The sequence below is a fragment of the Carassius auratus genome, chromosome 29, assembly GCF_003368295.1.
Source record: "Carassius auratus strain Wakin chromosome 29, ASM336829v1, whole genome shotgun sequence".
In the NCBI taxonomy this organism is placed as follows: Eukaryota; Metazoa; Chordata; class Actinopteri; order Cypriniformes; family Cyprinidae; genus Carassius; species Carassius auratus.
This window is the reverse complement of record NC_039271.1, coordinates 20,116,870-20,134,771: the sequence shown is the minus strand read 5'-3', so window position 1 is coordinate 20,134,771 and position 17,902 is coordinate 20,116,870. Positions and strand designations below refer to the sequence as shown.

General features: G+C 38.7%; 2 protein-coding genes across 2 annotated transcripts; both read left to right on the top strand.

Annotated features, from left to right (window-relative positions):
- Window positions 1-346: 346 nt before the first annotated feature.
- Window positions 347-17,374, top strand: LOC113048326 (gastrula zinc finger protein XlCGF57.1-like). The gene is made up of 3 exons (XM_026210098.1): window positions 347-408; window positions 3,435-3,827; window positions 15,659-17,374. The coding sequence occupies exons 2-3, from the start codon at window positions 3,476-3,478 to the stop codon at window positions 17,257-17,259; spliced, it is 1,953 nt and encodes a 650-aa protein (XP_026065883.1). The 5' UTR covers window positions 347-408; window positions 3,435-3,475; the 3' UTR covers window positions 17,260-17,374.
- Window positions 9,675-12,298, top strand: LOC113048335 (uncharacterized). Its single transcript, XM_026210114.1, has 3 exons — window positions 9,675-11,031; window positions 11,130-11,216; window positions 11,834-12,298. Exons 1-3 carry the CDS (start codon window positions 10,572-10,574, stop codon window positions 12,016-12,018), a joined length of 732 nt encoding a protein of 243 aa, XP_026065899.1. The 5' UTR covers window positions 9,675-10,571; the 3' UTR covers window positions 12,019-12,298.
- Window positions 17,375-17,902: the final 528 nt, after the last annotated feature.

The following is a 17,902-nucleotide window of genomic DNA, read 5'->3' as shown; positions in this document are numbered from 1 at the left end:
CCCGTCGCAAGCGTGAAAAACATAAGGAAAAAACTTATTTTCGATTATATTAGTATTTCCTGACAATATATCTGAAGTCTTTGCCTTTACAAAATGCCTTAATACAAAAATAAAACGTATGTAATTTTAGATAACGGTATGTTTGTCACTTTGTGAATGTTGCGATGCTGAATCTGGGGAGGTCAGGTGAGCCACAGGAAGACCTCATGTCTCACGACAAGCGCTTTATTCTGTGTTGTCGAGATCTTCTTGATCTCCCGAGGTATTCTGGAAAAAGAACGCAAGTCCATTGCGTTCTGGGAGCTGAGAAACAGCCTGAACGTTTTTCGTGTGAACAGGACTCTTATTTTGGCGAGGCCGTGTGACGTCATAAGGCTGCGCTGCGCGATTCTGCTGCTGGACAAAAAGGTTTGTGTTTTTCATCTTTTAAAGCGTTTAAGTCAGTACAAACCATTCATATAGTTTGGTAGAGAACTTAGAAATTAATTATGTTTTAATGTTAAGTTACAATGTGTCTAAAACTGTTAATGAACAGATTTGTGTGAGTAAAGTGCATCTACACAAAGTCACAGAAGAGATGCGTACCGATTTGACGTTGGATATTAGACCGATATTCAGCCGCGAAAATATGCAATAAATTCTTAGTGGACAAGTATAATTGTATAAAAAAAGGCTTCTCTGGAACACAATATAACGTAGAACTGAAAACTCATCGCATTTCATTTGTTTTAATTCTCCTCGATTTGTTGTGACATATAAAGACTCGCTTAGGCCAGCTAGGGACCGTCCACAAAGTACACGGTCATGATAAAACGATCATTTCCCCACCAGAATGTTTTTATAATTAACCAAACAAGAACAATTCTTGCATCCAAGGTCTTTGAAAGATATAAAAGCAAACACTTATAATGCTCACTTCAATTTAAATAAGAAATATTGTAACACAACATTTGGCAGTGGTTATTATATTATTACTATTAATAAATATATTAATAAAATAAAAGCAATATTAAAAGCATTAGTATTCCATAATCCAGTTGTTATGCAGTAAATAAATAAATAAATAATACACTCTCCCGTATCAACCTTACGGTGTGTGTCTTGTGATTTGTTTTCAGAAGATGTTTTATATTTGTTTCAGTCACAGAACTATAACAGAAAGCACACTATTGAAATTCAACAAATACTAGACACTGGTGAAGAGTGTTGCTTTGACTTGAGTTTGAGAATCTGCATTTTAATAAATTAATTTATAACACACACAGTTTTATTACACAACTTCAGTGGGTGTGTCTTGTAACAGATTAGACAAACATGTTTAGTTGTGTTATAATAATTTGACCACCACTGCATATTATATATGAAATGCTAATCCAAAAAAGAAAAAAACTGCCCATATATATCGTATATTAGTTTATTGACATATAGTACATTCGTTTTTTAAAGCATATAAGTATGGAACAACACGAATCACAATTAATAGTGGACAGTTAAGGAGAAATAAGGGACGACTATCAAAAGAAAGAAAGAAAAGAAATGGAAAGGAATGGATTATTTATTTAATTCAATAGCATGTGTCCTGATTTACATATGAGTGTAAAACCTGAACTGAAATGTTATTTTCAGAAATCAGAAACAAGACACACCTTTTGAAGTTGAAATAGAAGACTTTATTGATTTTAAAAGAACGTATAACTTTGAATGTCGTACTGGTTCAGAACAAGGGATGCCCCGATCCGATATTCAGATCTCACAAATCTCTGTTATAACACACTAAATATATGCATACTTAATGTTTTATAATGTCTACAATTCGTGTGTTATAATGAGAGGATTTGTGAGCATGCAAATGTCAGCACTGCATTGCTCAACGCTGCAAACATGTGTTATAGCCTAAATAGAAACTCTGCATACACTTGACATGCTAATCGTTTATATTTTATATTAGTTCATGTTGCTTTTGAGCAATAGATGAACAACCATTTATTTGTTGTAGATATTTTCTGCACAGATATTTCTATCATGCGTCAGTCCTGTGACTCATTTTCACACGAGTTCTCCTGCTCTCAGCATCATCATCCCGCGCCGCACTCGTTGCTTCGGGTCTAATCCACTGAACGGGCTTGACTTGACAGTAGCTGTGTCCAAATTCAGGGTCTGCATCCTCCTTAGGATCCTTCCTACCCGGTTGAAGGAGGATGGGTCCTCCGACGACCGCAAAAACCGGAAGTCGGTGTTTGTGAATTTGGACAGCCTACCCTTCTTTCAGTTCCCTCCCTTACCCGTTGCTCATATCCTGTCGCCTAGCAACCGTGACAGCGCCAAGCAAGAAGCGGGTGAAGAGCTCATCGTTCTCTCCCCGGAGCTTTATAAACACTTCTGTCTGCTCTTTCGTCCTTAGAAGCGTTAAAACAGCTTCAATCACTAACAAATAAGCTGTGTGTAAGGGGATATTCACACAGGCAGTAAGGAAGAAGCTAGTTTACAAAAGTAAACGTTTTTTTTTTTACATATACACGTACACATGTAAAAAAAATGCTTAACGCTAAAACAAAATGCCTAACTAGAAAACCACTGAAAATATATCTTTTTGAAAAGCCAGTTTTTAAAAAACATCAAAAATAATACTCCTCCCCCACTCCGCTACCGCTCGCTTCGTCCTGCCGAAAAGAATTATGGGATAGGTAGGACGCGAAAGGATCCATCACACCCATCCTTCGAATTCGGGGAAAAGGAGGACGCATTTGTGGGCCGCATTTGAAGGATCCTACGAATTTGGACAGCCTTCGTCGCGGCGCTGTGACGTAACATGCTTCAAATGCGTCCTCCGAAGGATGTAGACCCTGAATTTGGACACAGCCACTAGTGTGTGTGCTACATCCTTTTACAATCGCGAGATCATAAAACACTGCATTCTGTCTGCAACGTAATGACGCACTAACCTATAGAGACCTTGGTTTGTAACTACACTCTAAGTACTATTGTTAAAATTATAATGTGTTAGATTAATCCGTTACTAAAAAAGTAATCAAATTATAGTAACCTGTGACTGCCCAACACTTATCCATCATAAACGCACTGTTTGCTCACTGGCTCATAGAGAAACAGAGCTTTTCTCAACCAACTTAAATCAGACGATTCACTCTAGAGCATCTAAATACAAGAACAACAACACTAACATGTGAAATGAACCTCAAATACACTCACGATGACTGCATGAAAATGTGTTCTTTTATTGATCTGTAGTTCTAGTTTTGAGCACTTTTGTCTAATCAGGTCATTTAGTGTTTTTGTCTAATCAGGTCCTTAACTCTCACTCTGACTGACTCCCTTACTAGTGTGCTGACTACTGAACTAGAGCTGATTGAGACACACCCAGAGATTTAGATTGGGTTTATCTTCCTGACTGCTAATTATTCTGATCTTAAACACAGAGAAACTCCCGCTGAAGTGACTGAGACACATCATTATCAAGATGGAGTTTATTAAAGAGGAGAGAGAAGACGTGAAGATTGAAGACACATCCAGAGTCAAACATGAAGAGACTGAGGAACAAACAGAGATGGTGTCAGTTAAAGAGGAGAGAGAAGAAGTGAAGACTGGAGAAATATTCAGAGTCAAACATGAAGAGACTGAGACAGACACTATTACAAAGATGGAGTTTATTAAAGAGGAGAGAGAAGACGTAAAGATTGAAGACACATTCAGAGTCAAACATGAAGATACTGAGACACAAACAGAGATGGTGTCAGTTAAAGAGGAGAGAGAAGACGTGAAGACTGGAGAAATATTCAGAGTCAAACATGAAGAGACTGAGACACAAACAGGTTGGGTTCTTTGGTCATTCATCTCTTTAACTCCATTTTATGCAGGAAGAAATACTAGGTGGGAGGGAAATTATAAGTTCAATGCTTTTCGTTCTCTTGCAAATGTTCCCCCAAGAAACTTTACATTCGATTGCAAACCATTTCAGACCTCTGCTATCACTTCATTATACAGTATGTTGCCAGACTTCTATACGAGTTTTGGTTGGTTGGGGAAAATTGACACAGACACGAACACATAAATGAGTCATGGTGTTCATTTGTTTCTTTTAATGGCAGCAGTGAATAAACTAAACATGTAATTTATCCACAAAGTGTGCAGCTTTTGTCACTACAGTGTATCTTTCTATTAATATGTACACTATTAATTTTAAAATAATTAAACAATAAAAAAATATAGATGTAACTAAACTCACAACCAAGCAGAAGATGAAAATAAAGAATTTCAGAAGGGTAGTATGTGCTGCGAAAGCTAGACAGAAAATACCAGCAATTTTACACCTATAAGACCCAGTGACGTCGAAAGCGTCCTCTTATGCTGCGTTCACACCATCTGGCGCGAATAATTTCAGTGATAAGTCAATGTAAAGACGTGTTTACGTGCGTCTGGAGGTCTCGCGGCGCGGTAGACGTGAATTCGCCTCATTCAAAAATTGTCAGTAATACCCCCACCTTGCGCAGCTGTACCCGAGTGTCCCTGGGACATCAGTGCATTCGGAGCGCGTCCTCTCAACAGCTGGACATATAGTGAATAAAAAACACTCTGCTCTGGACCCCGAAAGTGTTGATCGACTTGTTTTCCTGTCCAATAAATTTGTAATGGCCCTAGCCTTTTTGTGCATTTCATTATGCCTGCCTAGTGCCGTCTAGACTAAGTGTCGGTTACGTTCAATAAAAAAAACACATATGGCCTGTTCTCAAGTCCATTTAAAGTTTCATTTTTTGAACAGTTGTTTGAAATGGATTGAATCATTATTTAAAATAATGTTGGACATATTTGAAATGCCTAAATCATAAATGCAGCCGGGTTGAAGCCTGCAGTGATGTTTTTCTTGTGTTATGGCAGCCGTCCCCTCTGCATATATATTTTTTCGAGAATGTTGCACTCCTGTTGCTGTTTGTTATTCTGCACTTCATGCCAATAAATAAGAAATACTGCTGACGTGTGTGTTTCCAGCGCTCTCTTTACGTTCGACCGTTATTTGACGTTGAAAAAGGAAACGTCTTTTTTTAGACATGGAAAATCAATTTTACAATCGATTCAATGAACACTTATGTCTTAAAAATCGAAAATGCTTTTTTCACAAAAGTGACAGCCCCCGTCAGAAACGTCTGGCCCATTTATTGAGATCCGCATGCATGCTGCAAGATTGTCTCCTCGCAGCCTATTGCGGATGTTTGTCTTGACCTGCAAATGCATTAACTGTTAAATGTGATCGCTTAACATGTAGCTAAAAGCAGCAAATCCTATTGTGAAAAGTGTGTATTACCCTCTTCATGGTTGAGAAGTCCCTTTCACAGTTTACACTACTGACTAGGACCGTCAGAGCAATAGAAGCCAGCCGGCTGATGGTTGGGTACAGGACCCCAAACTCCTCATATTTTGAGGATAGTTCAGACAGTATTGCCAGCTGTGTCTTGTTCTGATAAGGTTAAAAATGATATCAGTTACACAGTGTAGTGTTCATGATAATGCCATCTAAAAATGTCATATTTGTAAGTTACCTTAAGTGGAGCTAAGACCACTTGCTCCTTGAAAGAAGCCCATTCTTCGAGGACTGTTCCAAAATCGACACAGGAACATAACCTCTCTAGCGGTATCCTGCGTTTTGTGTGTACAGTGTCATCAGGGAGTGTAGCTGCTTGTGGACAGACTATTCCAACCTCACAGAAACGTCTCTCGAGATGGGCAATGAGACCATCCAAATATGGATCCATCACCTAATCAAACACATGAAAAATCTCAGTAAATTATTAGTGTAAATAAAACCGTGCAACAGCTATATTTAATTAAGATCAATAAAGTCAGACAAAAGCCACATAATCATACCTGTGATTGAAACCTTTGCCAGTTGTCCTGTCTGACTCCTGCATTACCCCCTCTTCTCCCACTTTCCTGTTCAGCAGAGATGCAGAATGCACACAGTCCTGAAGGGTCTTCCAAATTTTGGGTCAACTTACTCAGGTGTGAGCCAGGTTAATGACCACCAGAATGTTTTTGCCCTTTATTAAGGCCAGGATGACAGGTACCTGGAAAAAATAAGCATATTGACTCACTCATGTGAAAATATTAATTGTGGGAACCTATATAAACAAAAATAAATAAACAAGATAAAACATAGCAGTTGAGTTACCTGCTCTTTGATTGCCAAGAACATGACGTGCTCCTTCTGAAAGAGCTTAGAGAGGCGTGCCAGGTGAGGGAGCACATCAGCTTGCAGATGTTAAAAGCTTACACTGTGAGTACAACTACCTCGCGTGAATGTCTAGCTGTCTGCACACAGATACATCTGTGGTCTCATCCATCTCCAAGCCTGTGGCTCGTGACTGAGAAATATCCCTCAATATTGGGTTTTCAATCACAGTTGCCAGAATTTCAAGCATTTCATCAATTATTCTATGTGATCTATAGTTGGTGCTTTTGCCAATCTAAGAAATGGAAAAGATGCTTGACAAGTAAATGCAGTATGAATTCTTTAATTTTATGCAATAAACTTTCTATTACTTGTCAATATAGGGATCATATAAGACAAATAAGAAATAAGCTAACAATTTACAAAAGAAGCTTACATTGAGCTTGTCAAAATAGGTGCTGCCCAAAAGATCAGCTAATTGCAGGAAGGCTGGATAGTTGGTGTGGTGGGATATTTCATGCTTTATTTACCCAGTACAAGCACTTGAACGCCCGCACCACAGCTTCATGTTGCAGAACAACTGTGGGCTCAAATGATGCAAGGACAGTGTTGCCTGAAATCAAGTGAATCATTTGTAATAAAGAATCAAACATTTTATTGATCGAATCATAATAAAATAAAATGACCTGCTATCAAACTTGGCTGTTCTGTGATGCTCAGATGACATATGTTTGTCAAGATTATCCTTTCTGTAAGACTGGCAGGGAGACTATGAATGGCCGGGTCTGATTTCCTCTCACAGCCGCTTGTTTCTGCATATTCGACAGAACATTCCTAAACCAAAAAAGAACCAAAAAAGAAAAAAAAACAAAAAGAAATCTTAAATAATTTAATTTTCATTCTTTATGTGCTATCTATCTATCTATCTATCTAATATATATGTCACATAAATTGGTTGTCTGGGAGGGTAATGCTTTGTAAAAGTAAAAAAAAATTGAACATATGATATCTCTTAACGCGTATGATCACACTGGTGTGATTAGAACTTTCAGGGCATCACGTCATCAACTGCTGAATTTAAATCCTCTTTCGCGCTTTGACTGGCGCAGAGACAGATCGGACGCGCCGGTCATATTATTATCAATATTCAGTGTTTTCAACCATATAATGCTTATTTTAGGTTTAAGACATTTAAATACACATAAGGACTAGCAAAACCATACATTTACAGTTTGTAAAATAATTGTATTGTAAAATACAAACTGACGCTGATGTTTATGGAAACGGCAATAATGATTCTTACAAATATAATCTGACTTAATGTTTTTATTGATATTGTAACAACTAGCAGTTGTTCTATAACGTGGGCTGACAGAGCTAAACTAGACTGTTATACTGTTACTAATCTAACGGCTAGCAGGGTGCTAGCAGGCTAGCAGGGTACTTCTGGCAATTGAAGGAGCATCTGGGCACAGTCCATCAACTGGCCAGGGAGGCTCTAGAGGATGCTGGAGCCCGTCAGAAGTGTGCGTATGATGCCCGGCCCCACAGGCCTACCCTTAGGCAAGGGGACAGGGTGTGGGTGTCCCCAGAGAAAGCGGGGGTTGTCACCCAAACTGACTCATCATTGGCAGGGACCTAGGGAGATTCTTAGTCAAATTTCAGAGGTGGTCTTCCAGGTCCAAATGCCCGGACGGGGTATATGGGTGGTGCTTCACAAGGATTGGTTGGCACCGTACCACCCTCTGGCCCCAGCTCAAATTCAGCGTGAACTAACATGGCGGCGCCCATCACCCAGTATAGATCAACTAACACGGTCTATATAAAACTGCTTAAGTTACCAAATATATTTACTTGCACAAATTTCAGAATTGGAATATCAGATATTACATAATATAGTAAGTATGTTTGCAAATATTTTGAATAAAACAGGAAGAAAGAAACAAAAGCGATCCATGTGTCATACAGATCTATTGTGGCTCTGTTGTCACGCATCGCGATGGAAACCATAAGGTGGTACACTCTAAAATAATGGTTGTCCAAAAAAACTCATGCTGGGAGCTCAGCTAGAATATTTTAAACTCACGTGCGAAAGGGTTAAAAAAATTTATTTAAATCTTTTTAATATGTGTTAGATGAGAACCCAGAATGTATTTACTTACTTACCAAGATCAGTCTTGTACAGCCAAGGGGAGTATTTCCCCTCTGACAGCCAAGCTGGGTCAAAACCTGTCATCCGGTGATGACTGGACTTTTGATGAGTGTCAGGGGCAGGATGCGCAGCACTTGGACTTGGAGAAGGAGAGTTACTCCTGCTGCTAGTCGGAGTACAGCGAGTGTTGCCATCTTCAGTTCCCTGTGAGCATTTAAAAATGCTAATATCTTTGTCTGGTTTTGTTTCTGTTTGACGCAACATTTTCCGCGTGTGTGTGTGTGTGTGTGTGTGTGTGTGTGTGTACTGTAGGGGTGCTCCGGTCACAATCGTTAATGCGCACCTCATCAGTAAAGCCGGTTCTCTAATCAGTGGTAAATTCCATCAGGTGCGTGATTTCACATGTTCAGCTGTTACTACACAGAGCCGTTGTTAACGGAGAAGATGTGCAAGTAAATGCTGAAAATGAACGTGGATTTCTCAGTTAACAACGGGTCCGTGTAGTAACAGCTTCTCTATGTGAAATCACGCATCTGATGGAATTTACCGCTGATTAGAGAACCGGCTTTACTGACGAGATGCGCATAACGATCGGCCGAGAGCACCCCTAGTGTACTGTATATGTTTTTAAAATGACACTGCTTTTAAAATATCTTAACATCAGTCAGACACGCATTATAATATGATAATCAAGTATTATTTAATGATAGAACTTTAGTAATTAGAAATTAAATTTTGATTTGGTTACCATGTATGAATGCATAGATATTTTAACTGAGCATTTTAACTGGACTGGTGCTGGTGCTTTGTTGGTCATTTCAGTTTTTCTGTAAAAAAAAAACTGTTAAAAACTAACAATTATAAAACTTAAAATATTATGATAACAATACTATTTCTATAATAAGCACATTATAAAACACAAATGGGATGTTCACACCAGACGCGACTTGCTCTAATAAATATGCGGACGCTTCAACATTGAGTTTTTTCCATTAATTCGCGCATGAAACACACTTCACAACTGACACGGATTCTCATCATTTGAGGGGCTTTTGCCAGCTGAGTTCATGCAACATTGTGATTATTTCAATATTGTGATTTCAACCAACATTTATTTGGATTATTCCGCATCATTAGCATGAATTGGGACATTCGCACCACCTCATTCGCCTGAATTACGCTGCAGGTTGTCTATTCGCGTCTTTGCATTGACTTAACATGTAAATCACTCACGATTAACACTTCATTCGTGTCTGGTGTGAACGCACCATAGGGATAAGCATGCTACTGGATTCATAAATATTAATCAGGTTTTGTACGTTCACTCGAGCTGATCTGCTGAGATCAAAACAGGGAAGATAATAGGTGCATGCCAGCCAATAAGATTGCCGTTTGCGCATTAGCTCAGTCTACTACAGGGAGACCCGACAGGTATGAAAAGCTGAAAAAAATCATAGGAGCTCCATTATTTTGACAGGAAAATACAACAAAGTATATGGTTGTACAACACTTATTCTGCATATTTGTGGTTCAACAATAGAACATCTAGTTTACAGAATCTGCAAGTAGCTTATGATGCAATTAGAATTTTACGGAAGAGACCTAGATGGCATAGAGCAACTGAAATGTTTGTGAGCAAGAGTTATCACTTTTAAAGCACTAATAGTAATTATCTAATAATGCGATTATTGTGGATCTATCAAATATAAGGGTTAGTACAAAGCATCGTGCTAGGCTCTCCGATGCGCAGCAAGAGCCATTAAACACAGATACAGGGAATGAGTAGAGTCACATTTCCAGCTAAATGACTCCCGACACATGTGGCAAGGACTAAGGACCATGTGTGACTTTGGAAATAAATCCTCTGCAGAGGTGAGAGCAGATCCGTCACTGGCTGACGAGCTAAACACTTTCTACGGCTGCTTTGAAAGCAATCTAAGCAGTGCGAGTCTGCCGATCAGCACGTCACGAAGCAGCAGTCAGAGCAGCGATCATCATGTAATCACTTTGTCAGAGGATGAGGTTCGGAGGGCGCTTAAGCGAGTGAATGTTAGGAAAACAGCAGGGGCCGGTTGCATAAACATAGTCATTATCTTAAGACTGTGTCTAAGAAATAGTCTGACTAACTAAAGTCACTGAAGAAAGACCATTGCATAAAATAAGCTCACACCTATCTTTATTAAGACAGTCTAAATCGCAGTGATTTGTGGGAAAAATAAGACGCTAAACAACTTAAACAAAATGGCCGACAGTTCGCGCTCGTCACAGTTTTCCTTTGCGGAAAATATTTGTATATTAGAGGAATACAATGCTGCTAAATCGACTCTAATGAACAAATTTAACGATTACAACGGCAATAGCAAAAAACACAAAGCTTGGACAACAATTACGGAAAGAGTTAACAGTGTCAACCCATCTGTCAACCGATCCGTCAAAGATGTTCAAAAACGGTTTAAAAATATGGTTCAAGAGGCAAAAAAGGAAATTTTTAAGCGAAAAAACCCAGCAACGGGGGGAGGACCATCTCCTGAATTGAAAAGGACAACGGAAATGATCATCGAAATATACGGAGACGAATCTCCGATGTTTTGGGGAATCCCGGGGGGGAAGGAGAGCGGAGTATCCGGGCGGACGTTACCCACAGCGGTGAAAGATACACAGTCTCATACCGCTGTCACATCAACCCCGCTTGGACAGTCTCGTGAGTAATAATGTTTCGATGGTTATTGTTTTTGCTTCATTTTAAACACTGTAGGTTACTGCTCTGTTTTAGATTGAGTAACACTTATTATCTTATAGTTGACTGCGAGGTGACACTGACATTGGTCTCTCAAAATGACGAAGCTCCTGTTACAAGCCAGGATGACCAAACAACACAAAGTGAAGGTAAGCTATGCTTTCAATCTTTAACCCCTTTACTATTCCTCACAACAATGTTTTTAGTTTAAAACAGATTAAGTGTTTAAGTAAGCAATAACGCACAAGCGGCTGTGCTGTAGCCTATTTATTTAGTCACGGCTGAAGGCACGACGCGAAGCGGACTTATTCAAGATGCAGCAAAGCATCGAGTAGGCTACTTTATTGCTTAAAACGGTTACGATAAAATACAAATATTATAAAATACAATAAGTGGACACAGGTTAGGGGAAATCACGTGCTGTGCAATCACTAGGCTAGTTGCTGCAGGACAGTGTTTTCAGATTATATATAATCAGACTACTTTTGTCAATAAAGACCATTTAACCTGTTCAATGTTTCACACATTTTCTGTGTGTTCACATAGCCTGTGACGCACAAAAAAAACAGAAGTCTATGCAGTGTCCCAGTTTACATAGCTAAGTAATTGTTTTGTGTGTTTTTGTCTAAAATGAATGAACTACAAAAGGGTGAAGTAGCATGTAGTGCATTTTATCAGAAAAAAAGTACAACAAAAAATACAGTGCCTGTTACTTTTCAAATTTTGCTAATGTTGTTCTTGTTCTTTTTTAAATTTATTTTTAAAGATGACGATTTGGACAGCACCCAAATGGCACCTGTGGGAAGTGGCTCACACACCGAGAGACAGAAAGATGCTCCAAGCAAGATAACCATGAACAATATACTTGAAAAACAATATCAAATATTAACACTGGAAGAGACTAAACTAAAATTAGAAATACAAAAACTAGAATTAGAGAAACTAAGCTAAAGTTGGAGCTACAAAAACTTGGACATGAACTATAGATCTCATCGAACATTGTCCAATAACTAATCAAACAATTGTCTATTTAATAAGTACTGGTATTTAATTTTGAATTTACATATGTAATGTTTACATACAGAATCTTTAGAGATATTTAAGAGATTTGAAGAATTTTAGTGTAAGTTAATGTGTAGTGATTTGAAGATTATATCATATTTCAGCTGATTGTACTGATACTATGCATCAAATAGTTTGTAAGTATAGTCTCAATTAATAAATTATAATATGTCCACTTAATTTAAAAGTATAAATTCTTTCATTGTTCTCAATCAAACTGAGAAAATGTTTTCTACAACCATCTGTCGAATGTAACGCCCAGATCCATCTTCCCCTCCTGCCTCAGTAATCTCCAAAGTGGTTTCTTCACAAATTTGGTCATGCTCCAGTCTGGGAGTGCAAGATCTCTATTAAATGGAAAATTATATTTTACTCATTTAATTTAAAATCATTGGGGAATATGTAGCTAGGAATTTTAATTACAGTTAAAAGCATATTTATTACCTTGCCATGCTGTGCAAAACAACGCATGCACAGATAATGTTGCAGACTTTTTCTGGTTTCATTTTGAGCTCTGCATGCAGACAATGAAATCTTCGTTTCAAGACTCCAAAACACCTTTCAATAACATTTCTTGTTTTGGTATGGGCTGTGTTGTACCGAGCTTGAGGCACACTGACTGGATTTAAGAAAGGTGTGAGTAGCCAGGGTTTTAGTGGATAACCAGAGTCACCCAAGAGCACACCATGCAATTCTCCTCTCTCAAATGCATCATGAATTTGGGAATTCACTAAAATTCTAGAGTCATGGGTGGATCCTGGCCAACGAGCAACACAATTGAGCACTCTTAGTTTGGCATCACAAATAGCCTGCACATTAATACTGTGATAGCCTTTCCTATTAACGAACAATGGCTCATGAGTTGAAGGTGCTTGAATCCTAATGTGTGTTCCATCAATGGCTCCAACTACATTTGGAAATCCTGCAATGTTGAAAAAATAAAATAAAAAGTGGAAGTCTTCCTGACAGTGCACAGGCAACCCGATGAATAATTCTTGATGCTGTAGACTTGTGTACCCCAATTAAGTCTGCAGCTGTGTTTATAAAACATCCTGTGGCAAAGAAGCGTAGAGCTAGACATACTTGTAGAAGTGGAGAGATGCTGAAATTTCTTGAAGTTTCAGGCCTCAAATGCTCCTCCAAGTCAATTGCTAGTTCTTGTATTGCATGTCTAGGAAACCTTAGCTTCTCCAGCAGTTCCTTTTCAGAAAGGGCTTCTAATGGGTTTGAACGATCTTTGAAAACTCTTTCTCTTCTTATTGCCCTTTCATAAAAGCAAATATTAAAATGTGCCATACCGCAAGACAAAGTCGGGCCACATTTGTGAATCTAGAGCACTTGACAGTTTATTCGTTTCCATGGCAACATAGATTGTAAAGGAAAGTTAGTCAAGTGGGAACCAGTCTTACTTTTTTGTCTTAAATTAGACCAGTCTGAAATATTATGCAACTGACTTAAAAAGTAAATACCAGTCTTAAAGAAAAAAATTAGACGACTAACTTGCAAGACTAGTCTTAAATAGATTTATGCAACCGGCCCCAGGTCCTGATGGGATTTCTGGCCGTGTTCTGCGGTCCTGTGCTGATCAGCTCGCTGGTTTGTTTACATCCATTTTTAATGAGTCTCTTGTTACATTGGTGGTTCCCACCTCATTCAAAAAATCTGTCATCATCCCTGTGCCTAAGAACAATAAAGCCTCTTGTCTGAATGACTATCATCCAGTTGCCCTCACGTCAATAGTCATGAAGGTCTTCGAGGGACTGGTTAAAAAAGTAATTTTCTCCTCCATCCCAGATAATTGGACCCTCTTCAGTTTGTTATCACCCAAACCGATCCACTGATGATGCCATCTCTCACATCCTGCACTCTTCTCTCACACACATTGACAGCAATAACAGGAACTATGTAAGGCTGTTATTTATTGACTATAGCTCAGCTTTTAATACTATAGTCCCCATAAAGCTAGCTTCCAAACTCATAGACCTCGGACTGAATTCTTCACTCTGTGACTGGATCCTTGATTTCCTCACCGACAGACCTCAAGTGGTGAAACTAGGCCAGTACACCTCCAGCTCCATCACCCTGAACATAGGAGTCCCACAGGGCTGTGTCCTGGGTCCCCTGCTCTTCTCTCTTTACACACATGACTGCGTGTCTTCGCACAGCTCCACATCCATTATCAAATTTGCTGATGATACTGTGGTTCTGGCCCTCATTCACAACAATAATGAGACCGCATACTTGGATGAGTTACCGGAATGCAGAAATTCAAAATCTGACATTTTCCAGAACACAAAGCACCAGGATCAAATTAATGCCGTGTTTCAGGCGACCCATAACCCGTATTTTCCTAACCTTAAACCTTAATCTAATTACCTGTCATTCACTCATTCACTGCTTAAAATGGCGGTTTCAGGTGGTTTGTCGACGTTGATGCCACCTTCACATAAAATTCAGAGGTATGAAAGGATTTTAGATTTCGTAAGCAAGACGACTATCATAGTGTTGTGGACAAGAACAAAGAATTTTTCATCTTGCATCAAAATTGTATTTATTTAAAATAATTGTATGCATTTGAAAATTAGAGATGGGTTCTGTTTTAATGTACCCAAGTGTACCTAAAATTAGTACTAGATCGAAGTACTCCGGGAGCTGACGCCACACAGCACGCGAAACAACAGTGGCAGCCCCTACGGATAATATTGCCTATGGATGCAGTGTTTATGCAAGTGGTACACGCTGAAAAAAAAAAAAAAAACGATTTTAGGACAATATAAGGTTGCAATAAAATTTATAATCTACCTACAATTTCTTGTGCTCAGGAAGTTTGGTGTGACTTGCCTGGAACGTAAAGCCATATCAATGTCAAATTCTGATAGTGTTTTCTGAGCTCACAGAATGTGGATGTCAAACGTCATGAACACTAAAGTTCTCTTTTACACATAAGTTTATGTTAAGGAGACAAAAGTTACAAAAACAAAGTCGATTATGTCTGTGAAGGTAAACAGCTGGGAAGAAAGTGCATGTGTATATTAGATCTTCATATAAGTGAGAGTAGTTTAATATACAATACATACTGCTGTCTACACTGTAAATATGAGTCAAACAATAAAATAAAATCTGAAAATCATAATAATAAGATTTTTAAATGCTGTAAAGGAAGGATAAATAGTGGACTGTTAACAGCTCACTCAGGGCGGGTCTAAGGTAATACGGTATACGGTTTTACTTTATTGTTGTATGTCTGTATTTATGTAGCACTATGGTCCTGTGAGGCACAACATTTCGTTTTACTGTATGTCCACACATGTAGCAGAATGACAATAAAGATCAACTTAAACTTGAGGATCCAAACAAAAAATGTGTGCAGAGCTCTTATGAGGGTTTTCATGAAGGGTAGTATTTGAGATGTGTCCTTAAGAAAGTTAAGAGTTTACAGTGTTCTGGGATTACAGGTCTAAACGTTTCATGTCTGTTGCTTTGTGCCGTTCAGCTAGTGTTGACTTGTTTTTGTTTCTCTTCACACTAGACCTGATGGCACTGAAAGAGGAGAGTCAAGAACTGAATGAAATGGAAGAGAAAAACCTCATGCCTGGAAAAGAATCTTTCAGTTACTCACAGAACCATAAAGCAGAAGCTAGAAATCTTAATACCCACATGACGATTCACACTCCAGAGGAGCTTTACGCCTGCAAACTGTGTGGGAAGAGTTTCTCACTAAAAGGGAATCTGAAGACTCACATGAGAATTCACACCGGAGAGAAGCCATTCAAATGCTCTCAGTGTGGAAGGACTTTTACACAGAAAAAAACCCTTACGGTCCACATGAGAATTCACCCCGGAGAGAAACCTTACACCTGTAAACCATGTGGGCAGAGTTTCACTCAAAAACAAGACCTTAAAGGCCACTTGAAAATCCACATTGGAGGGAATCTGTTTACATGCCCTCAGTGTGGAAAAAGTTTTATTCAGAAAAAAAACCTTGATACCCACATGATAAATCACAGTGGAAAGAAGACTTACACCTGCAAACTGTGTGGAAAGAGCTTCTCTCTAAATAAACATCTTAAGGCTCACATGAAAATTCACACAGAAGAGAAACCGTTCACATGCTCACAGTGTGGAAAGAGTTTTAAAGGCAAAAGAGGTCTTAATGTCCACATGAGAATTCACACTGGAGAGAAACCGTTCACCTGCTCTCAGTGTGGAAAGAGTTTTAAGCAGAAAAGAGATCTAAATGTCCACATGACCAATCACACTGGAGAAAAGCCTTACGGATGCAAACTGTGTGGGAAGAGCTTCAAGCAAAAAGAAACTTTTAAGACTCACATGAGAATTCACACTGGAGAGGATCCGTTTGTTTGTGATCAGTGTGGAAAGAGCTTCAGATGTAGAGAATACCTCAATCATCACATGAGGATTCACTCAGGAGAGGACTGTTTTATATGTCATCAGTGCGAAAGGAGTTTCACAGAGAGGAATCAACTTGAGAATCATGTAAAAATTCACATCGGGGAGAAGCCTTACATGTGTCATCAATGTGGAATGAGTTTCACAAATGGATTAAACCTGGAGGATCACATGATAATTCACTCTGGAGAGACGCCTTTCACCTGCAGACTGTGTGGAAAGAGCTTCACGATTAAAGGAGACCTTAATATTCACATGAAAGTTCACTTTGGAGAGCAGCCTTACAAGTGTCATCAGTGTGAAGAGAGTTTCACAGACAGGAATCACCTTGAGAGTCATGTAAAAGTTCACATCGGGGAGAAGCCTTTCTTGTGTCCTCATTGTGGAAAGAGTTTCTCACACAGATCAAACTTTGAGTATCACTTAAGAATTCACACTGGAGAGAAGCCTTTCAGCTGCCCTCAGTGTGGAAGGAGCTTCACAGTTAAAGGAAACCTTACACTGCACATGAGAGTTCACACTGGAGAGAAACCTTACAAGTGTCTTCAATGTGAAAAGAGTTTCAGAATTAAAGGAAACCTTAAGATTCACATGCGAGTTCACACTGGAGAGAAGCCTTACAAGTGTGTTCAGTGTGACATGAGTTTCACATATCACATAAGCCTGAAACAGCATTTGCTAAATCATTGTGAAAAGAATTTCTCGTTTTCCTTCATGTGACGAGGTTTTTAAAAAGGATTAATTTCAGCAAAAGTCTGTGTATTCACTCTGAGGAAAGACAATTTAATTGTGATCAATGCAATAAAATCAACACACTTATCCGTATGTGAAGTCATATAATGTGAGAGCCTGTTTATGTTCTTAGTCTGACAATATAAAATGCATATTCTTGAAATCGCAGCTGAATGTGAGTTTGAATGTCCACCTTATTGACCACTTATTTATTTGCATTATTCTATCATATTATTTACTACATCTCTTTATACAGGCTTTACCTTGAGCTTTATTATTTTATTTTATGCATCTTTACTGCAGAGAGAACACCTGACCATCTTTGCTATAGTTAAAAATTTTATATGGTTGAGGTAGACACCTTTTAATTTAGATTATGTAGAGGTATTGCTAATTGTCATAAATGTTCATTAGCTTTTCTGCAATGTCTTTGTGGGATGTTTTGAATGTGCTGTAAAAGAGGGATGTATCTGGGGATCGCTTCAGTTATTCAGAAAAAAACAAAAACCATGACTGTCCACGAAAGTACTTTCCACAAAAAAAGGGCATGCTCATGTTGGTATTGTTTGTGTCAACATATACAGAAGCAAGAAAAGGTTTGTGAGCACTACTGAACTGATTTGATGGCATG